We start from the raw sequence: 13,258 nt of genomic DNA, 5'->3' as shown, positions 1-13,258 counted from the left end.
AGGCAGAGGCAGGAGACTCGCTTGAGCCCAGGCATTGGAGGTTGCTGTGAGCTGTGATGCCACGGCACTTTACCCAGGGGGACAGCTTGAGGCTTTGTCTCAAAAAAAAACAAAAAAAAACTGAAGTCTTATTTAAATGTTGGATTTCATTGCTCTCCTATTTGGGGATTGGTGGGTCTGAAATGAAGTTAAACTGGTTATGTTAAAACCTCACTAAACGAAAGTATTGCAAGAGTGGAAAGATGAATATCCAATATAAAGGGGAAGGCGGACAACATATGGCAGAGGGAAGGAGGGCACGGGGTGGGATCTCACCTAACGTGCACATTGTGAGGGCACATAACTTGCCCCCTGGGTGAGGGGCTCTTCTGCAAATGCAACTTTGCACTGGAAGTGAGAACAATGTAACCTAAATATTATACCCTCATATTATTTAGAATAAAGTAAAAAACCCTCACTAAAGGGGTGTAACCCAACCCACCCCTTTTTTTAAATAATGATTTGAGAGGAGGTAATTTACTATGTAAGGACTAAAACAAAGAAAGTTAAAAAGAGCTTATTTTTCTTTTATTTATTTATTATTATTTTTTTGAGACAGAGTCTTACTTTGTCACCCTCAGTAGAGTGCCATGGCGTTACAGCTCACAGCAACCTCCAGCTCTTAGGCTTAGGCAATTCTCTTGCCTCAGCCTCCCAAGTAGCTGGGATGACAGATGCCTGCCACAATGCCTGGCTGTTTTGCCAGAAAGATAACACATTTAAGTTAAATCCATGTGGGCTTGGCACCCAAGGCACAGTGATTACGGTGCCAGCCACATAACACCAATGTTGGTAGGTTCGAACCTGGTCCAGGAGAGCTAAACAACAGTGACAACTGCAACAAGAAATAGCTGGGCATTGTGGCGGGTACCTGTAGTCCCAGCTACTTTGGAGGCTGAGGCAAGAGAATTGCCTAAGCCTAAGAGCTGGAGGTTGCTGTGAGCTGTGGTGCCATGGCACTCTACCAAGGGCAATGTAATGAAACTCTTAAAAAAAAAAATTGGCTCAGTGCCTGTGGCTCAAGTGGCTAAGGCGCCAGCCACATACACCTAAGGTGGTGGGTTCAAATCCAGCCTGGGCCCGCCAAACAACAATGACAGCTGCAACCAAAAAATAGCCAGGCATTGTGGCGGGCACCTGTGGTCCCAGCTACTTGGGAGGCTGAGGCAGGAGACTCGCTTTAACCCAGGAGTTGGAGGTTGTTGTGAGCTGTGATGCCAGGGCACTCTACCCAGGGGATAGCTTGAGGCTCTGTCTCAAAAAAAAAATCAGTTGAATCCCTGTGGAGCTTACTAAATTTCAAATGAATGACTAGAGTCACTTTACCTGTTATACTGCCTTATTTTTTTGAATCATTTAGGAATATGCCCTGGACTACTAGGAAATGGCCATTAAAATTATTTGTAACCCTAAAAATAAACAGGGCAGGTGGTGCCTGTGGCTCATTGAGTAGGGCGCCGGTCCCATATACCGAGGATGGCAGGTTCAAACCCAGCCCCAGCCAAACTGCAACAAAAACAAAAAAACCAAAGCCACGCATTGTGGTGGGCGCCTGTATTCCCAGCTACTTGGGAGGCTAAGGCAGGAGAATCGCCTAAGCCCAGGAGTTGGAGGTTGCTGTGAGCTGTGTGACACCAGGCTCGGCCTCCCAAGTACTGGGACTACAGGCACCAGCTAATTTTTCTATTTTTAGTGGAGATGGGTCTCGCTTTGCTCAGCCTGCTCTCAAACTCCTGACTGCAGGTGATCCTCCTGCCTCAGCCTACCAGAGTGCTAGATAGAGGATTTCAAGTATGAGCCACTGGGCCCATCCTGCAGTGATTTTTTTGTTCATTCTTTTTCACATGTGGTTTCTTCTTTGACTCAGAGTACATTCTTTTTATAAGAGAGATTGTGTGTGTGGGGGGGGGAGATTCCTGAGACACTAGGGGGCACTCCAGTATAAAGAAAAACACAGTCACTTTTGGATGTGAAGTGAAGGTCCACGTCTGGAAATTAAATGTCATGAGGTTTGTAGCAGGTAGTCAAGGATATCAGAACTGGGTTTTTTTTGAGATGGAGCCTCAAGCTATTCCCCTGGGTAGAGTGCCATGGCATCACACTCACGGCAACCTCCAACTCCTGGGCTCAAGCGAGTCTCCTGCCTCAGCCTCCCAAGTAGCTGGGACTACAGGCGCCCGCCACAACACCTGGCCATTTTTTTTTGGTTGCAGCCATCATTGTTGTTTGGCGGGCCCGGGCTGGGGATTCGAACCTGCCACCTTAGGTGTATGTGGCTGGCGCCTTAGCCACTTGAGCCACAGGCGCCGAGCCAGAACTGGTTTTCACATTGTGAGAGTGAATGCTTTGTGGGTGATTCAGACCCCCAGCAACCAATGTCCCCGGCCAGAGCTGTACACCCAGTGTTCAAGCGTGCCATAGCCTAGCTCTGAGAAATTGTGTGCCCTCTATCAGTGAGGCAGGGGATGTGCCTCTCTGATGCAAATTTTACGTAGAAATTAAAAAGTAGTCCTTGGGGGAGGTGCCTGTGGCTCAAAGGAGTAGGGCGCTGGCCCCATATGCCGGAGGTGACAGGTTCAAACCCAGCCCCAGCTAAAAACTGCAAAAAAAAAAAAAAGTGGTCCTTGGTAGCGGTAAGACTTCCTAATCTGTGGACTCTGCTGAAAGATGGCTACTTATGCTTGGAAGGCTGAGCTCATGTCACTTGCACAGCCAGTCCCTCAAAAGCCACACTACTTTGGATCTTCATGATCTTTAGTGAACTCTGGGCCTTTGGTGGCAGGGTCCCACTTTGCTAATGTTTGATAGACAGCCAGACCATCTGCTCTCTACACTCCACACCCAGACCTGCCAGTACGCTGAAAGGGAAGCGCCTACCTACAAGTTAACTGCTGTGTCCCTAAAGAGACTTCAGGTCAGATTGCACTCCTCTGGCCCCCTCCAGTAGAGCGAGCTAGGTAGCATTTAAGCACCCCCAAATCCAGTGGGTGGCCAGCTTCACTTGTCTCACTTGGTTCTTTCGGCACAGTGGAGAGAGGCCCATCTAGAATTTGGACTCAATACTGATCTCCGCCTTTCAGGGCACAGTGGGGATGGTGATGATCAATTGGCAACCCCAATCCCCCAGCAACTCCATGTGTAGGTTCTATCCCTGGGTCTCTCCATGCTCACCTGCACTGATTTTCATGTCTACCTTTTTACCTTTTTCACTACTGATTTCCCACACTGTCACTCTGCCTTCTGAGTACTTTTTCTGAGCAGGATGATCCAGAATGTGGCACCTGGTCCCTTTTTACCTCAACTTTCACCTTCTAGGGGTTCTCTTTTATATTGCTTCCAGAGTCTCACCATGTTGCCCCAGCATAGAGTACCATGGTATCAGCCTTGCTCATAGCAACCTGATGGGGATCTCACTCTTGCTTAGTCTGGTCTCCAAAAAAGACCTTGTTTAAGGGAAGAATATCTCAGTAGGGGTGAGAGCTCTAATTTGGGGGTCATGGGAGATAGGGTCTCTCTCTCTCTCTCTCGCCTGGGCTAGAGTGTAGTGGCATTATCAAGGTAGTCTTAAACTCCTCATGTGATCCTCCTACCTCAGCTTCCTGAAGTGCTAGGATTATAGGTCTGAGTCAGCTTAGCTTTCTAATTTTTGTTTTTCCAAAACTGAGTCTCACTATGTTGTCCTCAGTAGAGTGCCATGGCATCACAGCTCATAGCAACCTCAAACTCTTGGGCTTAAGCGATTCCCTTACCTCAGCCTCCCAAGTAGCTGGGACTATAGGTGCCTGCTACAACACGCGGATATTTTTTGGTTGTAGTTGTCATTGTTGTTTGGCGGCCCTGGGCTGGATTTAAATCTGCCAACTCTGGTGTATGTGGCAGGTGCCGTAGCCACTTGAACTATTGGCACAGAGCCAATAATTAGATTTTATAATAGGTGTATTTTATCCCTCTGTAAAAGTGCTGTTGCTTATGATAAAGCCCATCCACAGACTTATGCTTCTGGCCATGACAGATTAAGCTTGAGACTCTGTCTCAAAAAAATAAATAAAATCTAATTATTTAGGTGTATAATTTAATGAATTCTAGTAAATTTCCACCCTGAGCAAGAGTGAAACCTCATCTCTACTAAAAATAGAAAAATCAGCTTGGCATTGTAGTGGGTGCCTATAGTCCTAGCTGCTCAGGAGGCTGAGGTAGGAGGATTGCTTGAACCCAGGAGTTTGAGATTTCTGTGATCTGTTATGATGCCATGACACTCTATCCTGGTCAGTTCTCTCAAAAAAAAAAAAAAAAAGAAAAAAAGAAAAGAAAAAGAAAAATTAAGGGACAGCTGTGTGCCTTGTTTAGACCCACTTGCTGAAATAAATTGTTTTGACACCTTTTGCTGTCAAAGATGGTAGCAACTCCCAAAGGGAGTACAGATGACCCAGACTTATAGGGTTTAACTTAATGATTTTTCAACTTTACAATGTTGAGAAAATACACATTCATTTATACTTCTTGATATGCCATGGGTTTATCAGGATGTAGACTTGTTTTAATTCAAGGATCATCTTCATGCAGTTTTCTCCTGTGTTGGTAGGGGATTGATTCCAGAGCTGCCTGTGGATTATAAAATTAGTGGATGCAGGAAAATGTTTTCTTCTGTAAATGCAGGGACATCAGGCTACATCAGTAACAAAGTATCAAGGAAGCATACTCCTACCAAAGTAAACTAATAAAACTCTAATAACTGATCTCAAGGAAATGATGATCTATGAATTGTCTAACAAAGATTTTTTTTTTTTTTTTGAGACAAAGTCTCAACCAGTAGAGAGTGCTGTGGCATCATAGCTCACAGCAGCCTCCAACTCTTGGGCTCAAGCGATCCTCTTGTCTCAATTTTTCTATTTTTATTTTTACTTATTTATTTATTTTGGTCGGGGCCGGGTTTGAACCCATCACCTCTGGTATATGAGGCTGGTGCCCTACTCCTTTGAGCCACAGGCACCGCCCTGTTTTTCTATTTTTAGTAGAGACAAGATCTCTCTTTTGCTCAGACTAGTCTCGAACCTGTGAGCTCAAGCAATCCACCTGCCTCAGCTTCCCAGAGTGCTAGGATTAGACATGAGCCACCATACCCAGCTATAACAAAGAACTTGAAGGAATTACCTTAAAGAAGCTCAATATGCAAGAGAACACAAAAAGCTAAACAAAATTAGGAAAACAATGCATGAATAAAGTAAGATATTTAATAAAGAAATAGAAACCTTAAAGAAAAAAATGAACAGAAATCCTATAGCTAAGAGTACAGTGATAAAACAGAAAAACGCATTAGAGAACTTAACTAGCAGCCTAGATCATATAGAAAAAAGAATAGTGATCTCAAAGAGAAGTGATTTGAAATTTGGCTATTAGAATTAAAAAGAATAAAGTATGAAAAAGAATGAAGGAAGAATATAGGACTTAGGAAGTACTATCGAGGTATCAAACATTTGAATTATGGGAGTTTCAGAGGGAGAAGAAAGAAAAAAGGGGGGCAGGATGCTTAATTAAAGAAATGATTCTAGGCTGGGTATGGTGGGCTTATGCCTGTAATCCTAACAGTTTGGGAGGATTGCTTGAGGCCAGGAGCAATCCGGGAACACAGTGAGATTTCCGAAAAACTAAAAAGTTTAGCCAGGCATGGTAGCACATACCCTAATTCCAGCTACTGAGTAGCTGAGGCAGGATAATCACTTGAGTCTGAAAGTTGGAGGTTGCATTGAGTTGTGATCATGCCATTGCACTCCAGCCTTGGTGACAGAATGAGACTCTGTCTTACTCCCACACCCCAATAAGAAAGATACTGGAAACTTCCCAAGTCTTGAGACATAGACGTGCAAATTCCTGAAGCCCAAGGGATCCCAGATTCGCCAAAAGAAGAATACTGTAATACATGTTAAGTCATCCCTCCATATCCATAAAGGATTGGTATTTTCCTTTTTTTTTTCTTTTTTCAGTTTTTTCCTGGGGCTGGGTTTGAACCCACCACCTCCAGCATATGGGGCCAGCACCCTACTCCTTTGAGCCGCAGGCGCCGCCCCAGGATTGGTATTTTCTTATTTATTTATTTTAGAATATTTTCTGTGTGCAGGTGGTCAAACCTACAGATGCAAAATGACCACCTAAACTAAGTCTTTATTATTTTCAAAAATCCTTTCTTAACTTTTTAATTGACGTATACAAGTTCAAGTCTTACAGAGTATAGGTTGAATCATGTGTGTGGTGTTTATGATGGCTTAGTTTGTGCTTCTAGATTCCTGCTGCCCCCAAAGATAAAGTTTCTCATTGAATTTCATGTTCAAAGAACATTTAATGGTATTCAGGGAAGAAGAATCATTAGCTTGGTATATTTCTGCTCTTCCTTTGTCACAATTCATTTCTGGAACTCAGGCCTTGCTGAGTTACATGGACTTTGTGGTGTAGGGTGGGTTTTGTATTTGCTATGCTACTTTGTGTGTGGTAACCACAACTGTCCAATAATTTTAAGGTGGTTGCCAACTAAGCCAGAAGGACTCAAACCTCATTTGAATGATGTGATGGCACTTAGGCCTCGCGTATTATGTTTAGACCCTAGGAATCCAAATATGTCACAGATGAAGGCTGACATCAGGGTCACCTTCTGAAGGTAGTAAGCTTTGGCTTTCTGACAGGCTCTTTGCCTACTCATTTCATTGTTTGCTATTATGTGGCTACTGGTCACATAGGTTTTCACCAAAATTTTCCATTGACTAATGTCTCATATGAGCAAACATGGAGTAAAGGCAAACTAATTATTGCTCGGGACATGGGAATGCTTTGCTTTTTTCAGTGTCAGAGCCCCTGCCTTGCTCCCTGGTGGTTTCCTTGAATCTCAGTGGGACAGCTTGGTGTACACAGGGATGTTCCCTGCCCCATGAAATAGCTGGTTATATTTTGGGCATCATTGCTTTAGTCCATCTTTTCTGGAGCTAAAGGTTTTTTATTTTATTTTTTATTTTTTTTATTTTTTTTAAGAGATAGAGTCTTACTTTGTCACCCTCAGTAGAGTGCTGTGGCGTCACAGCTCAAAGCAACCTCCAACACCTGGGCTTAGGTGATTCTCTTGCCTCAGCCTCCCAAGTAGCTGGGACTACAGGTGCCTGCCACAACACCTGGCTATTTTTTGGCCAGGGTCGGGTTCAAACCCTCTACCCTTAGTATATGGGGCCAGTGTCCTACTCACTGAGCCACAGGCACCACTGGAGCTAAAGGATTTTTTTTTTTTTGGAGAATTTTTTTTTTATTATTATATTATGTTACAGTCCATGCAGTGGCTTATAGGGCAGCCAGTTTTTGTATTTTTTGTTTTTTTCAATGGAGCTGCAGGATTTTTAGTAGGCAAAAGACATTTGGAGAGGTTAATAATACTTAGTTTTAGAAGTTTGAGAACTATTAGAGATGTTAAAATTTATTTATTTACTTATCATATATTAATTATTTACCTGAGCCCTTGGTAAAGTGCTGTGGTATCACAGCTCACAGCAACCTCAAATTCTTGTGATTAATTGATTCTCTTGCTTCAGCCTCCCAAGTAACTGGGACTACAGGCGCCTGCCACATCACCCAGCTATTTTTTATTGTAGTTGTCATTGTTGTTTAGCAGGCCCAGGCTGCGTTCGAACCCACCAGCCTCAGTCTATGTGGCCGGCACCCTAACCATTGAGCTACAGATTGGGGTGATGGAGGGTCCCAAGGTTTTTCTGTCAATAACAAGTACTGCCTTTGGCTCTGATAGTGATTCCTTTGCCTGGCATTGGGCTCTGCTTGAATAAGCTTTAGCCAGTTTCTGAAATTATTTCTCATATCATTTGCAGACCATAGACCAAGAAGAAGGGAATCTACAAATTTCAGTTCTCCCAAGGGTTCTCAGTGGTTAATAATTTCTATGACATAAGTCTGGGTACCCTTCATTTAAACATTTCCTTTTTCATTTTCAATTGCACAGTGCTTAAAAGGACCAATAGAGCTCCTAGACAGATCAATGGATTACGATCTATGATTATTTTTAAAGCCTTCCCAACCTCATCAAGTCAAGGATTAAATTAGAAAGCTATTAAATATGGATTTGATTTATTTAGCTTCCTGAACATATCCCATATTCAGAGGGAAGCAGGACATTTGCACAGTACCCACTCTTGAGAGCTTGGCCTTTTCCATAGGATCATTACTTTGCTATTCAATTCTGAGATCTACAAGAGAGCATGTGTTGAAGTGTCCTTGGCTTATTCAAATAATTTATGATTGATCCTTTGCTACCTTGGAGTCTTACTGTGGCGCAGGCTCACACTCTACAATTGGAAAATCCCAAAGCAAAACATTTGAAGATAGTTATTTGTGTTTTATTGCTTAGTTTTATTTTGTGAAAACAGAGTTTAGGTTGGTTCCTTCTTTCTACTCTGCTCTCTTAACCCCTCTAATGCTCCCACAGCCAAAGGAAGACAGTAGAAAAGTAGAAAATATGTAAAGCTTTTCTGAGTTTCTGATTTAATCAGAGAACGCTGATTTTATGACAACGCAAAGCCAAGCAAATGCCACCTTTTTCTGGAGCCATTCCCAAGCAAAGGGAGTTGAACAGCCTTTTCAGCACCAGAGCCTTCATAATATTTATCAAAACGGGGGAAGCAGAACCAGGGGATGGGTGGGTATAGAAAAATTTCTCTGCCCCATGTCCCAAGCAAAAGCATGCAGTTTAAAGATTTATCTGAAGTAACTTGTAATCAAAGGATAATGCTTATAATTATTTTTTTGTATGGAAAAGGACATCTATTGGGAAGGGGCCTGATGACTAGTAGTAGGCAAAGGTACAAATAAGTGGCCTACCTACATGTTGGGTGCTGTGAATGGCAGGCCTGCCAACCCATCACTCTTGATAGTGCTTGCTTAGGGAGTCACTTGGCAGCCACCCCTCTAGCAGTGCTAGAAGGGAATCCTGGGTTTATCATCATCATGCTAGCTTGGGTCTGAGTATCTTCTGTGCCTTAATCTGCTCATCTATTCACTGGCTTGAATATCTAATTTTCTCAACCCAATATTTTGATGTTTCCTTCATCTCTTCATTCCTAGGCTAAGACTCTTATACAGTCTAGCCAACTCTACCTTTGGAGGTAAAGTGATGAGTATAGTATAGCTTTGGCTTAGGGTAGAAGATTAGAACTTGGCTTATAAGGAGGAAGCAAGAGTCAAATAACAGAATTTGAAACATAGTAGCCAAGTGGACTCTAGGCTGTGTACCTGAGGCAGGGGTCCTAAATGGATTCTAATACGAAGAGTCAGGTATCCCAGCTAGGGAAGTAAAATGAGGGTTCTGGGAAAGTAGGGCATCAGTAAACTTGACTTCTCATGTTAGCGCTATTGTATTTTCTCTTCCATTTTTAGACCTCGAAAAAGCCCAAGACAGCAGAAGCAGATACCTCCAGTGAACTGGCCAAGAAAAGCAAAGAAGTATTCAGAAAAGAGGTAAGGTTTGATGGATATGGACACTAAGCTCCTCAGGCTTAAACTTGGACTCTTCTACTTTTTTTCTTTTCTTTTTTTGAGACAGAGTCTCACTGTGTCACCATTGGTAGAGTGCCAAGGCATTACAGCTCACAGCAACCTCGAACTCCTGGGCTTAAGTGATTCTTTTGCCTCAGCCTCCCAAGTAGCTGGGACTACAGGCCCCCACCCCAACACCCAGCTATTGTTGTTCTTGTTGTTATAGTTGTCATTGTTGTTTTAGCAGGCCTGGGCCAGGTTCGAACCCTCTAGCCCCGATGCATGTGACCAGCACCCTAACCACTGAGCTATGGGTGCTGAGCCAACTCTTTCACATCTTGTTCATATTTTGCTGTGTATAATATGCAATATTTCATCACATTTTTAAGGGAAAAAATAAGGATGTGCATTGTACATGGGTAGTATGGCTCAGGAGTAGGGAATCCAGTAGGCCTTCCAGGGCTACTGTGCCCTCCTGCAGGGCCCACCAGACACGTGGAGTTCTAATCCAGGATTATCAGGAATCTGAAGGGAACAGATAGAGCAGCCTCTGCTCAGCACCACAGTTAGGGGAGGGAGTGGTGGTAGGGCTGGTGAGGCAGGCTATCCCTGTACAGAATAGAATAAAGCCTGAGGCCTGGCTACATGGAAGGGAACAGGGGCCCCACACCTGCCTGGCTGTCTACAAGCCAAATGGCCTCAGAAGCACCCACCCTACTGACCACACATGTGGCTATCTCAGCCGTTGTCCTCAATGTGGCAGGGAGAGGAGAATTCCTGGCAGAGAAGGAAGGAGCAGCCTTCGCAAAGCAGGCAGCTGCAGGAGAGTGGTGCAGTCTGCACGTTTACCAGGGAAGCAAGTGTTAACCTTCCCTTATATCTCTCCTGGCTAAGAGCCAGACATTGAGGGGCATTTTCCTAAAAGTTTGGATCAAAAACATGAGTGCACATTATACACGGAGTGCATTTTACAACATAAAATATGATTGTCTCAAGATAGGCAGGAACATCAGGTTTAGCTTATGCATCTTGCTTGAGAGCTGCTTTTCCCATTGAGAACTCCTCAGCCATCTCTTTGCTTTACAGAAGCCTTTGCAGACCACATTTACCTGCTCACTGTGGGCTTTCTGTAGCATCTGTGGCAGAGGAAAGCTATATGTGGTGTTAGATTGTCTTGTTTTTGGGTGTTCCCTTTGTTTCTATGATTCCACTGTGTAGTTATGGGATAACACAGTTGATTAAACACTTTCGTATCCATTATCTCATTTCATTCCCACAATAGACCTTGTTTAGGGCAAGACAGGGATTATTGTTCCTCTTATCCCAGTGAAGGAACTCTTAAGGTTCAGAAAAGGCAGGTTCTAGGCAGAAAACTTGAACAGAGGGCTTCTTGCTCAATGTTCAGTTCTCTTTCTGTGATAATCTCATTCAGTGACTGCCTAATCCTCAAGGGATTGGGAGAATGAAGCTCCTGTTAATCCTTACTGGAAGTATATGTTTGTAACAATCAGAACGGTGAACTTCTTGGCTGCTTCATGGGATCCAGATTCTAAATGCTAGTCTTCATTCTTTTTAGGGGCTTCTAGTGTCTTAAACCTCTAAATAAGTAATGGCATCTATTTAAAAGCCACAATAGAGCTAGAGACCATGATTCAGGGTGTCAGGATGGGGTTCTTAAATTGGGGATAGGAATTGGCCAGGTAGATTAGGAGGGGTATCAGTTCAGGCAGTAGAATATACAGAGGCAAGAGGAAGTACCATCCCTTCTAGGGAATTATAATTAGTCTTGTGGGCACACGAGGGGTGCTGGAAATATGGCTGGATGATATTGTTCTTCTTTACGTAAGGACTGTTTGCGGATTATAGGGAACTATAATCGGGATATTAATCAGGGGTAATGCAATCCCTATCTACACAGGGTGTCAAAAAAGTGTATGCACATTTTAAGGAATGATAAAAATGGTATTAAATTTGTAATCCTCAAGTCATCTTTGACTTCTGCAATTATAGGAGGTATTCACCATGACTCGTATTGATCTTGTTACGGTATATGTTGAATATTGCAATTTTAATACAGATTTTTCCTTTCTTAAAATGTGTATACGTAGGCAGCGCCTGTGGCTCAGTGAGTAAGGCCCTGGCCCCATATACCGAGGGTGCTGGGTTCAAACCCAGCCCCGGCCAAACTGTAACAAAAAAATAGCCAGGCGTTGTGGCAGGTGCCTGTAGTCCCAGCTCCTTGGGAGGCTGAGGCAAGAGAATTGCCTAAGCCCAGGAGTTGGAGGTTGCTGTGAGCTGTGTGATGCCACAGCACTCTACCTAGGGTGACAGAGTGAGACTCTGTCTCTAAAAATGAGTAAATAAATGTGTATATGTTTTTGGGCACCTTCTGTATATTTGAGGGATAAATTAAAGGGGGAGTGTGTAAAGGCCAGAAGACTACAGAAGAACTTTGAGTAAAAGGCTTACCCAGGGATAAAACTTAGTTTCTCACTGTCCCTGTATGAAAGTATTGGTATTTTAGGTCAGCCAACCAGCAGCTGTTTGTTTATTGCCTACCTTATGAGATAGCCTTGTTCTTTGAACACCAGAAGACTGAGTTTCTGTGATAGGTAGATCCTGTTCAGAATGTTGAAGTGTCCTCTTTGTTGCCTGTGATCTTTTCTTTTTTTTGGAGACAGAGCCTCAAGCTGTCGCCCTGGATAGAGTGCCATGGCATCACAGCTCACAGCAACCTCCAACTCCTGGGCTCAAGCGATTCTCTTGCCTCCACCTCCCAAGTAGCTGGGATTACAGGCGCCTGCCACAATGCCTGGCATTTTTTGGTTGTAGCCGTCATTGTTGTTTGGCAGGCCCGGGCTGAATTTGAACCCACCAGCTCAGGTATATGTGGCTGGTGCGCCTTAGCCGCTTGAGCCATAGGCACTGAGCCTGTTGCCTATGATCTTAACATCACAAATATTTACAGTTCCTATGCGTGGAGTCTGTTTGAGAGCCAGTGAGTAGGACCCTACAGAGATAGCCCAGGAGAGGACATTGGAAGTGGTGGCATGAAAAGGATTCTGCCCTGGATTCTTCTACTAGGTGTCTTACTACATTTCAGTGACAAAATACCTACAGTTCCCTAGGGTTGCTAAGCCTCCTGCTCGCTCTGGAATGCCTTCTTTGCTCTGTACTGCTTCCAGGGCCCGAGAACCCAGGTGTAGCCTCTTTATACTGAGGACACCAAAATTTGTTGGCTGTTGTAAGACTCAGCAGTGATACTCTGCTGCTGGGTCCCTCTCAGCCCAAGCCAGTATCCTTTTCTCATATTTTACTGGCTTACCTTATTCTAGTAAGGTCCAACCAGCCATCCTGAGGGAGGAAAGGGGAAGGATTGGCCAGCTTCCATTTCTGCCTTGCTACCATTTCTAATTATTTCCTCCGTACAATTCCTTGCCTTCTCTGGACGGTTGACTGGTGTGTTCTCTTTTCTCTGCTTTCAGATGTCCCAGTTCATTGTCCAGTGCCTGAACCCTTACCGGAAACCTGACTGCAAAGTGGGAAGAATTACCACAACTGAAGACTTCAAACACCTAGCTCGAAAGGTACTTCCCCTGCTTCTGATCTGTCAATGTTCTGGGCATACTATGTATTTTCTGAGAAGGCTCCTTTCATTATAGAAAGTTTAGTTTTTCTTGCCAGATGTCAAAGCTGTGGAGTA

At 43.8% G+C, this 13,258-nt stretch overlaps 1 protein-coding gene across 1 annotated transcript in view; it reads left to right on the top strand.

Annotated features, from left to right (window-relative positions):
• The window catches only part of SETD2 (SET domain containing 2), a 151,723-nt gene that overhangs the window by 136,891 nt on the left and 1,574 nt on the right, over positions 1–13,258 (top strand). Inside the window, 2 exon segments of the mRNA XM_023515926.1 lie at positions 9,457–9,537; positions 13,041–13,142. Coding sequence (XP_023371694.1) covers positions 9,457–9,537; positions 13,041–13,142 — 183 coding nt within the window.

The sequence above is a fragment of the Otolemur garnettii genome, unplaced genomic scaffold, assembly GCF_000181295.1.
Source record: "Otolemur garnettii isolate 467f Iridium unplaced genomic scaffold, OtoGar3 scaffold00082, whole genome shotgun sequence".
In the NCBI taxonomy this organism is placed as follows: Eukaryota; Metazoa; Chordata; class Mammalia; order Primates; family Galagidae; genus Otolemur; species Otolemur garnettii.
The sequence above is the reverse complement of the archived record's forward strand: the minus strand, read 5'-3'. Positions and strand labels throughout refer to the sequence as shown.